General features: G+C 35.7%; 1 protein-coding gene across 1 annotated transcript in view; it reads left to right on the top strand.

Annotated features, from left to right (window-relative positions):
- PRKG2 (protein kinase cGMP-dependent 2) overlaps positions 1–13,265 on the top strand; it is a 99,636-nt gene extending 86,371 nt beyond the window's left edge. The window contains 2 exon segments of the mRNA XM_049789878.1: positions 10,650–10,716; positions 13,101–13,265. Coding sequence (XP_049645835.1) covers positions 10,650–10,716; positions 13,101–13,196 — 163 coding nt within the window. The 3' untranslated portion in view covers positions 13,197–13,265.
- Positions 13,266–18,397: the final 5,132 nt, after the last annotated feature.

The following is an 18,397-nucleotide window of genomic DNA, read 5'->3' as shown; positions in this document are numbered from 1 at the left end:
ATGGTAATTATTCATAAAAAGAACACCTCCCTCTTCACCAGTGCAGAAAACATGGACTTCTCCAAAATGAGAAAAAAAGGCAGAAAGAAAGAGATGCACCATCAAGGGAGAACAAGAAGGGATTTCTCAGGAGCTTAAATACAGCTCCTCCAAATGGATATTCTGGAGTTCTCTATGTGCAGTAGAGTTATAATGGGAATTGTCACAGGGAAAATTTTGCACTATTGGTGTGATTCTCATAATCTTATCCCTTGCTCTGTTGTTGGTCTTTTCATTGTATTATAGATTCTTCTGTAGTTTATTTCCTGAGGTGTCAACCCTTCTTTGGGTGAGGCCTTGAATTTCTGCATCTAGATGTTGCTTGAGTTTCTCCTCACTAAAAAGCTCAGGATTTATATGTCGAAGATATATGGTCTTGATGCCTTTGGGCTACTTCGAGGCAAAACAATTTTTTTAAGTTTTATTATTTATCAAAAATATAATACTAGCCCCCCTATATTCCTGCAACAGAAGTAATGCTTTTTATTAATATTTATGGACTGGACTACCAGCTGGACTATCATCTGCAGGAAAACATTGTAGGAACTTAGGCAGTATCTGGAATATCATTTTTTGCAAAACTGTTGTATGGATTAAGCAGAGGACTTGAGTGGTTTCTTAGCAATCTAAAGAGAGCCATACTATAGATGTTGCTGTTATATGTCCACCTTTTTCAAAAGTTCCCCCAAATTACCTGGCTTAGCACCCCCTTTCAGGGAAAAAAAGTATTTAGTACTCCACTGGAAATCTACATTTTAGTTAACAAACAGAGAAATCTTCATGTCCTCTCCAATAACACCCAAGGTTATTTAACCAGACCCCTGGTTATATTTTGCCTGAGCATCAGATCCCAAATCAGGTTAAAAAGGGTAATCTGGACTGTACTGAGCTTGGCTACCCTGTTTTCCTGTTTTTGCTCATTATAAACTGAGCTTTGGGAGGGACAGTTCAGTCAAGGACACTAAATCAACTCCAGGGTAAGAGAGATGAAGAGAGATCAAAAGTATAACTTCTATTTGCCAGACAGAAAACAGAGGACAAACAACTTTCTAAAACTTTGCCTACCTTAGTCTCTACTATCACCACATCCTGCTTCTGAGATCATTGCCCACATATTAACCGTAATAATCTTTTGGAAACATGACAAGATTACATCATTAGAATTCCTCCTGGCTTCTTATTATGCGTAGAACGCTGATTTTGTACAGAGTCCTAAAAAATCTTACCTGCTCTAGCCACTAGCTGTTTCTCAGCATTTTTGTTTGTTGGTTTGAATTTGCTTTTTGGATCAAACCTGGTCCTGCTCAGAGGTTAATTTTGGCTCTGCACTCAGGAATCACTCCTCGCAGTGCTTGGGGGATCAAATGGGATTGGGGCTGGGGGACAGGCAGGGAGATTCTACTCAAGTTGGGCCTGTGCAAGGCCTGCTCCCTACCCACTGTACTATTGCTCTGGAACCCAGTTATTTATTTTTCTTTTCCTCAACTTTTCCCTGAAATAACTGCATGTTGGTTAATTTCTGTTATGTTCTTCCATTGAGAAGTTCCTTGCCAAACGTCTTCTTTTGATTGTTTCCCTTCTGGCCTTTTGGTCCTTATTTAAACCATATAAAAAAGTGGAAAATAGCTGAGAGAGGGACAAAGAAAGGACATATGTGGGTAAGGGAAAAAGAGGCCAGGAGAGAAACCATAGAGATACCAAATGTCACAGCAGGAGACCTGGTCAGATGGTAACTGTGGGGAATACATTGGGCCTTAGCCTTAGCCTTAGCCTTAGCCTTAGCTGGGAAAACACTAGGACTGTTTATATCAGTGGCCAGCCCTTGGGGTTCAAGATCACAGAAGGAGAGATATAGTCTATACCCCTGGAGCCAAAATGGTCTTTACACCATTTGCCTGATGCCAAAGAATGCTGCCATTGTTCTCACTTCCAAAATGAAACAGTGTCTGCTCTTCCTTCTGTAACATGTTTCTGTAACTTCATCTACTCATCTCTTGTTCTTATTAATAAGTCTGAGAGGGAAGAGCCAGGTTAAGGAGGATACTGGTTCACTTAAAGATGGGGAACAGCTAAGAGTTCCAAAATTCTTTCATTTTCCCTTCATCCTTCTTTCCACCTCTCAGCCACCATGTGGAAACAGTAAACAGCTGGGCCAATCAGCATCTTCTCTTGAGTCCTGTCCCCTGCAGTTCCAGGTTGGTTTGTTTTTAATATCTTGGTTTTGAACCACACATCCAGCAGTGCTCAGGGATTACTCCTGGCTTTATTCACTCCGAGCAGGGCTCAGGGGATTCTAATAAGCCCAGGCCCACATGCAAATCCAGTCACTACATGACCCCTGTACTTCTGTTTCTTTTTTCTTTTTAATTTTTTTTTAGCTGCTCTTGCCTCCTCCTCATCAATTTCCCTTATATCTACTTTTTTCTTTTCTTCAGTTTTGACTCTGATAACTTTCATTATTAAATGAGATGGCTTAAGGACATTAATGCAATAGGACATTGTTTAAAAAGAAGAGTTAAGGGCCATAAAGATGATACAGTAAGGAAGGTCTGCTGTTGACTGACTCTGCTTAGATAACTGCACCACCAGGACTGATTCCTGAGCACCACAAGGTGTAGTCCCAAAACAAACAAGCAAAAAAATTTACTCTCCAAATACATACATGCTTAAAGTATATCCTCCCTCCCAATCCATCTAAACCTTTTTCTCTCTTCTATTTTCCTACTGCTTTTTAGAACCTGGAAGTATTTGTATTGTTTTTTTTTAATTTATGACATTTTCCCCCTACCCTAATTTATCACATTTAATCCAACTGAAAAATATTTTAAAAGTCAAGGACTTTTTTTTTTAATTCATGAAGGGACCAAGTTGTTTTTCATAGTCAATTGTACACTGAATAACTAGACCTCAGCATTCAGGTAGGCAAGCTAAGTGACTATAAACCAGTGTTATTTCATGTTTCTTATAGATCTACAAAGACAGAGATCACTGTGTGTCAGAGAGAAGCCAGGCTTCATCAGTCCTTATGATGTATGTCCAGAACATGGTGCTGGACATGGACCTCAGGGACTAGATTAGTTCTTTTAGATTGTATGGAAACAATAAATAAGAGAACTTTAATGTGACTATAGTACAGTATCATGAAATACTTTAGTAAAAGTTGCTTTGTTAATTATTTCTTCTCTTGATAGTCACTATTCAACAGACATTGATACAGCTCCTGTGTTGTGTTTGTACTGACTCCAGGAGTTAGGAACCTGGAAGGAAAGGAAACAGATGATAATTCCTGCCTGTAACAGAGTTTGTATTCTTATGAGGAAGACAAAAAAATCCACAATATAACATGGTGAATCATATAGTAGATATAAATGTAGTGAAGGTTGGTTTGGTAGTATCGCAGGTAGGGCATTTGTTTTATAAGTAGCTAACTGGTTTTGATCCTAACACTTCATGTGGTCCCTTGAACACAGCCAGCACTGACCTCTGAATACAGAGTCAGGAGTAACCTCTCAGCACAGTAGGGTGTGCCCCCAAAACAATGACAAATAGATGTAGATTAGTGGTCAATGAAGTACTCACTAAGAAGATGACTATTGCAAAGCAGACCCAACAAACACACCAAACTCTTACAAAGAGATGACACTAAGTCAATGACAATCATCTCTCTCACTGTCGGTGGACTAAATGCACTAGTTAAGAGACACATAGTGGTGAGATGGATCAAAAAGTTGAATCTAACATTCTGCGGCCTACAAGAAACACATATGAATAGTCACATTAAATACATTAAACACATTAAAGCAAATAACTTCCTTAATAGGCTGGGAATCCATACTAATATCAGATAACACAGACTTTAGACTTCAGAAAGTTATAAGGAACAATGGGGAACATTTACTGATAATTAAGGTATATGTATAACAGGAAGAAATCACACTCCTCAACATATATGCATCCAATGAGGTGCCATGAAAACATTTAAAACAACTGCCTATAGATTTGAAGCAAGACATCAATAGCAACACAATATTATTGGGATACTTTAACACTGCTCTTATATATATATATATATATATATATATATATATATATATATATATATAATATGTGTGTATATATTTATATGTGTGTATATATAGGGCTTTTCATCTCCAGGAAACTAGATATACATATTTCTACATGCACATGGGACATTCTCCAACATAGACCACATGCTGGGCCATAAAACATACCTCTATAAAATTAAGAGGACAGAAATTGCATCAACTATCTTTTCAGATAAGGATGCACTGAATCATAAGTAAATTAAAAAGAGACAGAAAAACTTTAACACCTGAAAATTTAATAGCTCACTACTCAACAATTAGTGTGGCAGAGATGAAATCAAAGAGTAAACCAAAAGATTCCTGGAAACAAATGTGAATGAAGAGATGAATGATCAGAAATTGTGGGACACAGCAAAAAAGGTACTAAGAGGAAAATTTATAGCTTTTCATGGATTCATCAGGAGGAAAGAAGGGACATACATAAGTAATTTAATGTCCCAGCTTAAAATATGGAAAATTATCAAGGAAAAGAAGGAAAATAGGCAGATAGAAGGAAACTATAAATTTTAAAGCAGAAATTAATGAATTGGAAATCCAAATATCAGGTTGAAAGATCAATGAAAGCAAGAGTTGGTTCTTTGAAAAAGTAAACAAGATCAATTAACCACTAACAAAACTCACAAAGAAAGGGAGAGAAAGAAATTTAATACACTGAATTAGACATGAGAATGGGAAGGTTATAATAGATATTATAGACATTCAAATGGTAATCAGAGATTACTTTGAGAAACTATGCCACAAAACAAGAGAACCTGGAATAAATTAATAAATTCTTGTACTTTTATAACTTCCCAAGGTTGAACCTAGAATATCTTAAAAGACCAATAACTATTGAGGAAATTGAAATGGGAATTAAATGCTTCCCCAAAACAATGCTTTTCAGGCCCAGATGGATTCTCTAGTGAATTTTTTCAAACAGTTAAAGAGGACCTATTGCCAGTCCTTTTCAGGCTCTTCTAGTCAATTGAAGAAACATAAACACTCCCAAATAATTTTTATTAATAATTTTTATTTTGACCAAAGTGGATTACAAATCATTCACAGTAGTATTTTAGGTACATAGTGACATTGAATCAGGGGCATTCCCTCCACCCCTGTTACTCCCAAATAATTTTTATGAAGTTAACTTCACCCTGATACCAAAAGCAGACATATATGCCACAAAAAATGAGAATTACAGATCAATATTCTTGATGAGCACAGATGCAATTATTCTCAACAAAATTCTAGTAAACAGGACCCTATAACTCATTATGACCAAGTAGGATTCATTTCAGAGATGCCAGGATAGTTTAACATAAGAAAGTCAATCAACAGGGCCGGGCGGTGGCGCTAGAGGTAAGGTGCCTGCCTTGCCTGCGCTAGCCTTGGACGGACCGCGGTTTGATCCCCCGGCGTCCCATAAGGTCCCCGAAGCCAGGAGCAACTCCTGAGCACATAGCCAGGAGTAACCCCTGAGCATTACTGGGTGTGGCCCAAAAACCAAAAAAAAAAAAAAGAAAGAAAGTCAATCAACATAACACACCATGTCAAGAAAATTATAGATAATAATATCAATAGATGCAGAGAAAGCAGTTGGTAAGATCTAACACCTGCTTAGGATAAAAAAAAATTTCAATAAGATGGGAATGGAAGGAATTTTTCTCAATATAGTCAAGACCATTTACCACAAGTCCATGGCAGATATACTTAATGAAGAAAAACTGAAAGCCTTTTTCCTAAGATCTGGGACAAGGTAGGACTGCCCCCTTTTGCCACTCATATTCAGCATAATACTGGAAGTACTTGCCATATAGCAGTCAAGCAAAACATTATCAAGGACATCTTAGATAGGAAAGGGAGGTGTCAAGCTTTCACTGCTTGCAGATGACATAATACTATAGTTAGAAAATACTAGACTACCAAAAAGCTTCTAGAAACAATATATTTTGTATAGCAAAGTGGCAGGCTGCAAAATTAACATGCATTAAAATTCATGGCCTTCTTATATACAGATAATGATAGCGAAGAAATAGACATTAAATAAAACCCTCATTCACAAATGATGCCACAGAAAATTAAACACCTTGGAGTCAACTTAACTAAAGAGGTGAAAGACCTGTACTAGAATACACTGCTTCAAGAAATGAAGGAGGACACAAGGAAATAGAGACACATACACTTTTCATTGATCAGGAAGATTAATATAATTAAAATGGCAATATTCCCAAAGCATTATACTGATTTAATACAATCCCTCAAAGGATGTCTATGACATTTTTAAAATAAATGAATTAAATACTCCTGAAACTCATTTGGAACAATAAATCCCCATAAATAGCTAAAGAAATCCTTAGGAAAAATAAATAAAAGATGGGAGGCATCATTTTAAATCGTCATCAACTTTAAATTGCTCTACAAAGTAATAGGTATTAAAAAAGTATAGTATTGGAATACAGGCAAACTTTTAGGTCAGTGAAATAGACTTGAGTATTGAGGAAATAGCCCCCAGAAATACAATCAGTGAATCTTTGTTAAAGGGGCAAGATAAACAAAATAGAGCAAGGAAAGCCTCTTCAACGATGGTTTTGGGACTATTGGTCAGCCACATGCAAAAATGTGAACTTAGATCTCTCTTTAACACCATACACATAGATCAAACCAAAATGGATTAATGACCTTGATGTCAGACACAAAACTATAGGTACATTCAAGGAAATATAGTCAAGACACTTTATGACATTGAGACCAAAGGTATCTTCAAGGAGGAAACACCACTGTTCAAGCAAGTGGAAGCTGAGATAAATAATTGAGACTACATTAAACTGAGAAATTTCTGCTTTTCAAAATAAACAATGACTAGGATACTAAGGCTACCCATGGAATGGGAGAAACTATTAACCTAATACCCATATGAAAAGAGGCTAATATCTAAGATATACAAGGTAGTGATAGAACTCAACAAGAAAAAACCATCTAACTCCCACCCAAAAATGGGGAGAAGAAATGTACAGACATTTCCTCGAAAAAGAAATACTGATGCCAAAAGGCACATGAAAAAATGCCCCAGATCATCAGTGAGATGAAAATAAAAACAATGAGATATCATCTCACACCATAGATTAATGGCACACATTACAGAGAACAAGAGCAACCAGTGCTGGTGTGGATGCAAGGATAAAGGAACTCTTTCATTGCTGGTGGGAATGCCATCTAGTCTGGCCTTTTTGGAAAGCAATATGTATATTCCTCAAAAAACTAGAAATTTAACTTCCATGTAATCCAGTATACCACTCCTAGGGATATAAGAACACAAAAACATAATACAAAATGTATAATTGCACTCCTATGTTTTTCACAAAACTATTTATAATAGCTAGAATCTGGAAGCAAACCAGGTGCCTGACAATAGATGATTATGTAATGGAATGGTGGTGAATAATTACATTGGAAAACTATGCAACCATTAGGAAAAATGAAGTCATGAGATTTGCATAGATATGGATGGATATAGACATTATTTTGCTGATTAAAATGAGCCAGAGGAAGAGGGTTAGACAGAGAATAGTCCCAGTCATCTATGATATATAAGAAAAATAAAGTATAGTACGGAAATAATATCTAGAGACAATAGAGATGATGAGGGCCAGGAGGACCAGCCCATGATTGGAAGCTTACAGCCAGGAGTGGTGGGTAAAGTTAGAGCAATGACTGCACTGAGAACTACCATCACAATAATAGTTGGAACTTATCACTCTGGACAAGAACTGGGTGCTGAAATGAGATAATGTGATATACATGCCACTCCTTCATTGACAGTAGTGCAAGTTATAATGCCAGAAAAGAAAGAGAGAAAGTGTGTGTGTGTGTGTGTGTGTGTGTGAGAGAGAGAGAGAGAGAGAGAGAGAGAGAGAGAGAGAGAGAGCTATATCAGAGACAAGCAGGATGTGTGTGGGGGGGAAATAGGGGACATTAGTGAGAGGAAAGTTGTATTGGTGAAGTGGTGGTGTACATTTTATGACTGAAAGCCAACTATAAACATTTCTGTAATCACAGTAATTAAATTATTATTAAAAATAACCTTTGAGGGGAAAAAAGTAATGAGACAAAATCTTGTGGAAATCTGAGTAAGGAAGGCTCCAAATACCAAGACCATAAAACGGGAGCAACTTAACTTGTTAAAACAAGGCTGAAAAAAGGAGCACACAGGGAACTAGAGAGATGTAGTGATAATAGAGGTTGGAAGGAGGGTGATGGAAAAATTGAGCTGTAAGGCCTTAATAGTTATTATTAAGACCTGATGAAGACTCTCTTTTATAATGAAACAGAATATATTGAGTAATTTTCTTTTTTTATTTGAAACTTTTTTTCTTTATTTAAACATCTTGATTACATATATGATTGTGATTAGGATTCAGTCATGTAAAGAACCCCCCCTTCACCACTGCAACATTCCCACCACCAATGTCACAAATCTCCCTCCATCCCACCCCACCCCCACCTGTACTCTAGACAGGCTTTACAGTTCCCTCATTCATTCACATGATTATGGTAGTTCTCTGTGTAGTTATTTCTATAACTGCACTCACCACTCTTCGTGGTGAGCTTCATGAAGTGAGCGGGAAGTTCCAGCCCTCCTCTCATTGTCTCTGAGGATTGTTGCAAAAATGACTTTTATTTTTCTTAATGTGACCCCATTTATATTTTAAAATAACTTTTTTGCTGATAGTTTGTTGCCTAGGTACAAAGCAGAAGTCCCCATAAGGATTGTAATGATGTGATCAGGCCTCTGCTGTTAGAGTGAAGGGGTTAGAATGTTTTTAATTATAACAACTTTTAAAGGTAATACTGACAAGATTAGCTAATGAACAGAGATAGACACAGAAAAAAGAAAACTCCAAGTTCTTTTCTTTGAGCAATACAAATAATTAAAGTATATCTTAGGTAGAAATGTTAGAGCTCTGATTGGTTCTAATATATTGCTAGCTATTTGTTAGACATCTCCTTGGAAGAAGGTGACTCGGAGTAAGCCTATTCCTATGAGGAAATATCTATGAGGAGATTTTGTTTAAAAATGGAAATTATGGGGCCGGCGCGGTGGCGCTAGAGGTAAGGTGTCTGCTTTGCCAGCGCTAGCCTAGGACTGACCGCGGTTCGATCCCCCGCCGTCCAATAGGGTCCCACAAGCCAGGAGCGACTTCTGAGCGCATAGCCAGGAGTAACCCCTGAGCGTCACCGAGTGTAGCCCAAAATCCAAAAAAAAAAAAAAAAAAGAAAGAAAGAAAAAGAAAATTAGTGAGTTTTCAAGGGTATACATGATATTCAAAGCCATATATGACAATACCTAGGAAACTAGTGTAGTTGGAAAAAATCTTAAGGACTGCCACAGAACACAACACTGTGTATGAAAATAAAAATGGAAAATGACGTAAAATATTTAAGGAATTACAAGCTTTGTCCATATATACAAAATCTAAGTGAAAAGGTATGAATGATGAGTAAATGCTACTTAAGACTAAAATGAAAATAGAATTGAAATGATCCATTGGAATAAAGTGGTCAAACACTTAACTCTGCCATGCTCAAGAGAAAATGGAATATTAGGGTACCATTTTCATGGAGGTTTTCTTTAATGAGAGTAGAAAACTGGAGTGAGGGGCCGGGCGGTGGCGCTGGAGGTAAGGTGCCTGCCTTGCCTGCGCTAGCCTAGGACGGACCGCGGTTCGATCCCCCGGCGTCCCATATGGTCCCCCAAGCCAGGAGCAACTTCTGAGTGCATAGCCAGGAGTAACCCCTGAGCGTCACAGGGTGTGGCCCAAAAACAAAAAAAACAAAAAAAACAAAAAAAACAAAAAAAAAAAAAAAAGAAAACTGGAGTGAAAGTAGGACAGAAACATGCCAAGGATGAGTTTGGTTGTTGGGAGAAATAGAAGTTCAGAATCGGTGGGAATGCTATAGCAGGAATAAGGTTGAAATTCAAGGAAAGGGACTCCTGTGAGGATGTCTTTGAATATTGAAAATATTAAAAAATATTGAAAAATCAAGTGTGCAGTGGCGTGAGTCATAGCTGTTTGCACAGACTATTTGTGGTATAGGAGAAAAAAAGAACGTATAAATATGCCTCGGTATGCTGATATGTCAAAGATGTTCTTTATTTTCCCCTTCAGTTTTCTCTGAAATTAAAAGGAAGATCTGATGTTATTTAAAAGTATGGAGAATAGATAGTCTGGAATTTTAAGGAATGAAGGAACAGTCTGAATTATAAGACCAAGGAATATGAGTCAGGAAGCACCAATTGACTTACATTGGATATGGTTTCTCTCTCTCTCTCTCTCTCTCTGTGTATGTGTGTGTGTGTGTGTGTGTGTGTGTGTGTGTGTGTGTGTGTGTGTACGAGAAAGATAGAGCACAATTGTGGTTGAATATTTTGCTTCTAATTGCAATTGTTCTGATAGGCAATAAAATGTTACTTGATCTGCAAATAATGTATCAGGCAAGTAATATTCCTCTGCTCTCATTTCTCAGGTGGTTAAATGGTTTTAACTGGGAGGGGTTGAAAGCACGGAACCTCCCATCACCTTTACAAAGAGAGGTATAGTATCTACTTTATTACTCTATATTTCTTAGGAATTTATTTTATCTGTTTTAATTAAACATATTTTAAGAATGTGTGTATGTGATCATGTATTTTGATCTTCAAGAATGTGTGTATGTGATCATGTATTTTGATCTTCAACATGTTTTTAAAAATTAATTTAAGATGTTAAAGGGGGGCCAGAGTAATAGCACAGCAACAGGCATTTGCCTTGCACACCCAACCTAAAATGGACCTGGGTTCGATCCTTGGCATCCCATATGATCTCCTGCGCCTGCCAGGAGTGATTTCTGAACACAGAGCCAGGAGGAACTACTGAGTGCTGCCAGGTGTGGCCCTAAAACCAATAAATAAATAAATAAATAAATAAATAAATAAATAAATAAATAAATGAATGAATGAATGAATGAATGAATGAATAATGTCATAAATGGTGAATCAACCTAAATGAGTAACATAATTTCAGCTCTCTTTAAACAGTTACATATAAATCTAAATCCACAGATAGGATTAACAAATGACTTTAGAAATGTAATTTGAGCAATTTTCTTGTTCAGTAAAAAAGCACAAATAAGTGAAATTAATTGGATAAATTATTATATAGCCAATTATCACTAATAAATTCAACGTAAAATGAATGAAATGTGATATTTGTTTACTCACATTAACTTTTTAAGATCTGCAGTGAACTCACACTCGCAAAGGCCCCATTTCAGACTAACCATATTTCAAGAACACAATCACCACATTCTGTCAGTTGAATAGCTCAACTCTGGTGAAAACAATGCATTGTTAAATTAGGCAGAAGAGTCTCTCAGAAACAGCGAAGGTCAAAGTCCTGCAAATTTTATGCTGGATTCTCTGTAAAATTATATAGAAAATCTTTGTCTACATTCTACGTTTTTAAATAAACAACGTAAGTTTTTGTTGTAAGTTTATGAAAGTGTAATTTAGCGTTTTTGTAAGTAATGATATTTTCAAGTAAGAGATTACTATTTCTTTAGAACTGGAAGATAGCTAACATAATATAAATACACTTGTGATTTAATTTACATCAGTCTTAAAGTCTTCAGACATACATATGTTATCCCATTTTTAATATCTCTATTTTTATTTCATTTTTCGATAAAATTTCATAATAGTAAAAGCATTTTTATAATTAAAATTTTTGATTAATAGATAAATTTCAATGGAAATTTTTTGGGGGATTTTGGACCCTATATGGTTTACTTTTGATTCACTTATACTTTATACTTTTATACTTATGGTTGACTTTTGATTCACCTATATGGTTTACTTTTGATTCAGGGTTTACTTTTGATTCACTACCCAGGGATTACTCCTGGTAGAAATTGTGTGGGACCACATGAGATTCTAGAAATCAATCTGGGTTCCTCAAGTTTATTTACTGTGCTCTCTCCAACTCCTTAATGATAGGTTGATACATTAAAAATTTCTGTGATTCCCACATATATTTTTTCTGTAATAAGTTATAATTGTAGTTGTATTGCATGCAGTAGTTAACAAGATAAATATGTTAATATTTTGAAATAATTATGAAACTACAATTAAGAAAAAAATGAATACTTGAATAAATGTGATTATTGAAAGAATAGGTTCATATTTCATTCCAATTTAATTTTCTTTTATAACCAATCATAGGAAAAGCTAAAAATTATGTCATATAAATAAATAAATAAGAATGGAGGGAATTATAGAAGCAAGGCCACTTTGAGTGTTTTTTTCAGCGATTTCCTTACCTTTATTAAAATACACTACGGTAGTATTTTTGATGTTCAGTCTGCTGGTAATCCATTTAGGTAATTTTAAAATTCTTTTAAAAGCACATAATTAATATTCACTCAACTTATAAAAAAATTAAGTAATTTAATTCCATATCACTTTACTTAACAGGATAAGTGATATTCCAGTTACATTACAGAGTTCAAACTCAAAATTGATCAGAAACTGAAAAGTAAAAGAAGTAGCTAGAACAATACACCAGGCATTGCTGGGTGTGACCCCTCAAACAAACAACAAAAAAGTAAAAAGAAAAAACCTAGAAAGTTTTAATTTTATGTTGAAGTTTGTTTTTTGTTTTGTTTGTTTATTTGTTTTCAGTAAAAAAAAAAGAACATGAACATCCTTTCTGTGACCTTTCCTTTTGGAAGTAATATCTCAGATCAGATACCTTCAAATGCAACTGAGTTCATTTGGTCTAAAGAAAAGGTTCCCTAGGCTGAGAGAAGAACTGTAAAATGACCTTTTGCTTAAGTGTAACTTATTGGCGATCTTAGTACAAAATCAGTGTTCAGATATAGGGAGCATTGCTCAAAGCTAAGTGTGAACTTCGTCAACATTATTCTCACCTTTGTTTTTAGCTCAATGGACCCACAGATCACAGCTACTTTGACAAGTATCCCCCTGAAAAGGGAGTGCCTCCAGATGAGCTGTCAGGATGGGATAAAGACTTCTGATTGAAAAAAGATTATTGTATATCCTACACAGAAGAAGATTTGAGGACTAAAAGTTCAATATAGATCTTTTTTCCTCACTCGAGTATTGTAATACTTTTCAGAATACTATCTGAAAAAAAATCCATGCCATGAGCTGAGGGGTGGAAAATAATGGGTAAGAGGTGAATTAAATTATAATGTTTCAGATGCTTTGAATTTTGCATCTATTCCAGTATTTGTTGTTTTTTTTTAACAACCCTTCGAATTTATCTTGCCAGCCCATTTTTTTTGTTGAAGTGACATATTTTTTTCTGCCATCTATTGCTCCATCCCTATCATATTTATCCCTTAGAGTGCTAAAAAGGATCTTGCTCAAATTGTCTTGAGTTATGCAAATAGGTGACATTTTGAGGGTTATTTTGAAAATATTTTTCTGCTCATAGAAACTGAAGTGGCGGTTTTAAGAAATCTTGGTAGTCAATAGAAGCTCTTAATTTTTATCTGCGTTTAACTCATATGTTATTATGCTTGAGATAATACTTTAGGGAAAAGTAAATTTGAGTATTAGTCACTGGTAACACTTTCTAAAATAAATTAATTCAACTAGATAATCATGTCTTTTAGGGGAATAAGACAAATAAACACAAATATATATTTTATTCTTGTGCAATCAAGTGTAAAACCTCAGAGCATTTTCAACAGCCGTATCAAAAGTGATTATCCTCTGTAGTCTTCTGATTGGCTATTGTGAAGGCTTTATCTTATATGTTACCAGTACATTTTTCACTAAAAAATGAAAAGCACATAGGAAAAAAGTTGTGAAAGCTTTTCTTTCCATTAACTATAAAGGAGAATAAATTTTAATAGGTAAGGTTGCTGACTCTAAAATTTTGGATATTTTGACCAACTTTATGATTGTTGCTATTAATGAACCAAGAGTACAAAATAAGCAAATTTAATTTTTAATGAAAATATTATTATCAACTAATGATGAACCGTAATCACTGCTGCATTAGAAACTCTTTATAAAGGCTTTTATTTGATGCGTGGATTGCTTATAATTTTAGATCATTATATTAGGCAAGCCACTGGAGAGTAAAAAGCATATTAAAAGTAACAGAGACAGTATCTGTCTTTTCTTATGTCTTTCTTGAAGTCTTCTAAATAATTAAGATAACAGTTTAATATAGCATTGAATGTCAGAACCTCAGAATTTTCCTGGGAAATATTTTAATGTATTGCTTCTGTGATCATGACTATCTCCTACTCTCTATCCAAATGAATCAGAAACAGTCTCTCTATGTATCTTACTTTTTATCAAAAAGAGTAAAAATAACATCTGAGTTCCCTGCATTATTCAAGCTTCTAAATTATTTTTATTTGCTAGTGTTTTATAGGAAAACAACCTCTACCACACTCTACCTATGTTTTCAGAACTCAAAGAAAGTCAGCCATATGCTTCTTGAAGAGTTTAGCCAGATAAGTGACACCTGAGCCAAGGTTCATCTTTAATACATTGCATTCTCCCATTTAGAACTCTTTTGCTGAACCAAAGAATTTTATTTCCTGAAGGTGTATTTTTTAAAGATTACGTATTGTATATAGAACATTTTTAATAGAATATATAATCTGCTTAATGAATTTCTAAGATTTTTAAAAGACTTTTCTTTCCATTTGGTTTGTATGCAGTATGTTTTCCCATGTAAATATTTTAACGTTAACCCCATATAATCGTGGGAAATTTCTGTGTTAGGTAGATATTATAACTGTATAGTTATAATAGCAATGATATTAATAGATATAATTTAAAAAATTTACAAATCTACAAATAAAATTAACTTGGAGTACATCAGCGTCTGATATTTTTTGCTTACATATGTGATTCCTATGTGTGCATTTTTATTGTTTCCTCTAGAGTATTTTATAAAGATGAATAAATGAACTAGTGAACCATTGTATGATTCCTTCTACTTTCTCCAAGCTGGTGATCTTGGGGAAAAAATGGCTTCATTAATTGAGCAAACTTTCTTAAACCTGTACCATTCATTTATGCTCTCATTAACATTAGTACCATGATGTGTCTCAAAGCCCTAATTTGAGAGGTTATAGAGCTGGTTGGGATGGTTAGAGTTTTCTACATTATTATTCACTCATTACTATGGTACACTTCTATGCTGCTGTCACAGTGGGTCCTTTGCAGTTTGGAGGTAAATCTTAATAGTTCACCCTTCTCTCCTACACCCCAAAGGTGCTTTCTGAGTGGTGTAAAGTTACTGTAACTCTTATGTTTTTCTTGTCAGACCTATTCTAGCAAATGTTTTCCTGTTTCTGGTTTTTTGTTTTGAGTTCCAGGTATGGTATTTAGGGTAACTTTCAGTGTCATTGGCCCTTCTTCTCCAGCTGTCGTTTAGGGTTTTATGATTTACTACCACCACCACCATCAACTTCTAAGTTTAGTTCTCTGGGATTGATGGATTAAGCCAGGATGGAGTAACTATTAGTCTGATGTGATTGGGGGCAGATAGTGATTGGGGTATGAATATGTAGTAGAAAAACTGGATATATGTTTTGGGACATCTGAGGTAAAGAGACTCCTGGTTCTGGAAATTGAGAAATGACTGAAACCTGAAATAAAGAGGCAACACCCAGTAGCCAGGCTCCTTCCCAAGTCCTCTTCAAATCTTTTAAGTAATAAAATATTTTCTGGGAAGAATGTGTAGTTGTGAAAAGTAAGGTATTCAGGGAGAAATGAATTTCTTTGGATTTCTAACTTTCCAGATTTAGTTGACCAACAAACAAGAACAAAAAGCATGAGCAACAAACCAGATCCTTAAATCACTTGTAACTTAGGGATTTATGTATGGATATGCAAGGCTTTAAAACATAGACATATGACCCTTCTCTGTCTTTCCTGAACTCTGGAAGCTCTCCTCAGAGCCCTGGGAAGCGAACCCCAAAGAAACTACATTCAGAAGCTACCCAGCAAGCCAGTGAGTGAGTAAGAAATGGCTGGATCTGGGGGTTTCCAGGCAGAGTGCTGATTGCTCTACCTGCAGAGTCTCCACCCGGCTGTGCTTCTTCTGAGGAAACTGAGCACCTGAAGGGAGCCCTGTCCTACCCTTCTCTGTCTTTCCTGAACTCTGGAAGCTCTCCTCAGAGCCCTGGGAAGCGAACCCCCAAAGAAACTACATTTGGAAGCTACCCAGCGAGCCAGGAAGTGAGTAAGAAATGGCTGGATGTGGGGGTTTCCAGGCAGAGTGCTGATTGCTCTACCTGCAGAGTCTCCACCCGGCTGTGATCGAGCTCCCATATGACCCAGCTATACCACTCCTAGGAATATACCCTAAGAACACAAAAATACAATACAAAAACCCCTTCCTTACACCTATATTCATTGCAGCACTATTTACCATAGCAAGACTCTGGAAACAACCAAGATGCCCTTCAACAGACGAATGGCTAAAGAAACTGTGGTACATATACACAATGGAATATTATGCAGCTGTCAGGAGAGATGAAGTCATGAAATTTTCCTATACATGGATGTACACAGAATCTATTATGCTGAGTGAAATAAGTCAGAGAGAGAGAAAAAAACGCAGAATGGTCTCACTCATCTATGGGTTTTAAGAAAAATGAAAGACATTCTTGCAATAATAAATTTCAGACACAAAAGAGAAAAGAGCTGGAAGTTCCAGCTCACCTCAGGAAGCTCACCACAAAGAGTGATGAGTTTAGTTAGAGAAATAACTACATTTTGAACTGTCCTAATATTGAGAATGTATGAGGGAAATGTAGAGCCTGTTTAGAGTACAGGCGGGGGTTGGGTGGGGAGGAGGGAGATTTGGGACTTGGGTGATGGGAATGTTGCACTGGTGATGGGAGGTGTTCCTTTTATGACTGAAACCCAAACACAATCATGTATGTAATCAAGGTGTTTAAATAAAATAAAATAAAATAAAATAAATAAAAGGCTCAACAGAAAAAAAAATTGACTTTTCACTACTCTGCCCTTTTGCCACAAACAAATATACCCACTGCTTATCCCCCTGAGAAAAATAAAATGATCCAATTTGAAAAAAAAACATAGACATATAAATATTACTCATATGCCATTAATATTAACTAATTATGAATAAAAATATATATTTATTTTTATAAATAATTCTTGGTTTTTATCAGCAGGCATTAAACCAGAATTATTTATATACCTGATCTCACTTTACAACAAAATTTTTTTAGTTATGTATAATAGTTTTTTTATTTGTTTGTTTTGGTTTTTGGGTCACACCAGCAGACCTCAGGGGTTACTGCTGGCTCTGCACTCAAAAATCTCTCCTGGCAGGCTCGGGGGATGATATGAAATGTTGGGAGTCGAACCATCATCCGTCTGCATGCAAGGCAAATGCCCTACCTCCATGATATCTCTCCAGCCCCATGTATAATAGGTTTTATTTAAAGAAATTTTCTTAGTGATTTATGAGTGCAGAAAAGAGGAAATATGCTCAATAGAGAAAATGGGCTTTTCTACATGAGGAGAAAATTATTTGTAATTTCTCCAAATTGGCTTGGCCTAGAGTTTTCTGCATACATGAAAGCTAATTTGGCTATTGTAAAAGGGAAAATATCAAAATATTGATGGCACTTTTTTATTTTTCTATAGCTTATCTTTATCTGAAATAGTTCACTCAGAAAAGTTATTCACTTTTCTTCTCTGGGTCTTTTAATTTCCAATGAGCTCAGGATCTCACAGGAATGTTTCTTATACCTTTCAACTATTTCTAGCTAGGAAATTTCTTCTTAGGTTTAATTTTTAAAATTACTTTTTTTTGTTGTTTGGGACACACCCAGTGATGGTCAGAGATAACTCCTGGCTCTATTTTAAGGAATTACTCCTGGAAGTGTTGGGGAATCATGTAGAATGCTGTGAATTATACCTACTCTCTTCATGTAAACCTTTCCCCACTTGCTATACTGTTTGTTTATGCCCCTCTTACTTTTTATTATGTCCCCCGAACTCATCTCAAGACCTCTTATATGCTTGCAACATTACTTCCTAAGAGTTTCAACCACTTATTTAAGGGGTACGGAGATGAAGGTTCTTTTGTAACTCATTTATTCTAACAAAAGGGAGAGGTCCCTGCCAATGTAAGGGAGTAAAATCTCATGTTAATTTGTCTAGGCAATAGTTTTATGGTTTCAGAGTTTATTCTGAAACAAAA

The sequence above is a fragment of the Suncus etruscus genome, chromosome 16 (genome assembly GCF_024139225.1).
Source record: "Suncus etruscus isolate mSunEtr1 chromosome 16, mSunEtr1.pri.cur, whole genome shotgun sequence".
Taxonomy (NCBI): Eukaryota; Metazoa; Chordata; class Mammalia; order Eulipotyphla; family Soricidae; genus Suncus; species Suncus etruscus.
This window is presented reverse-complemented; position numbering and strand designations above follow the sequence as displayed.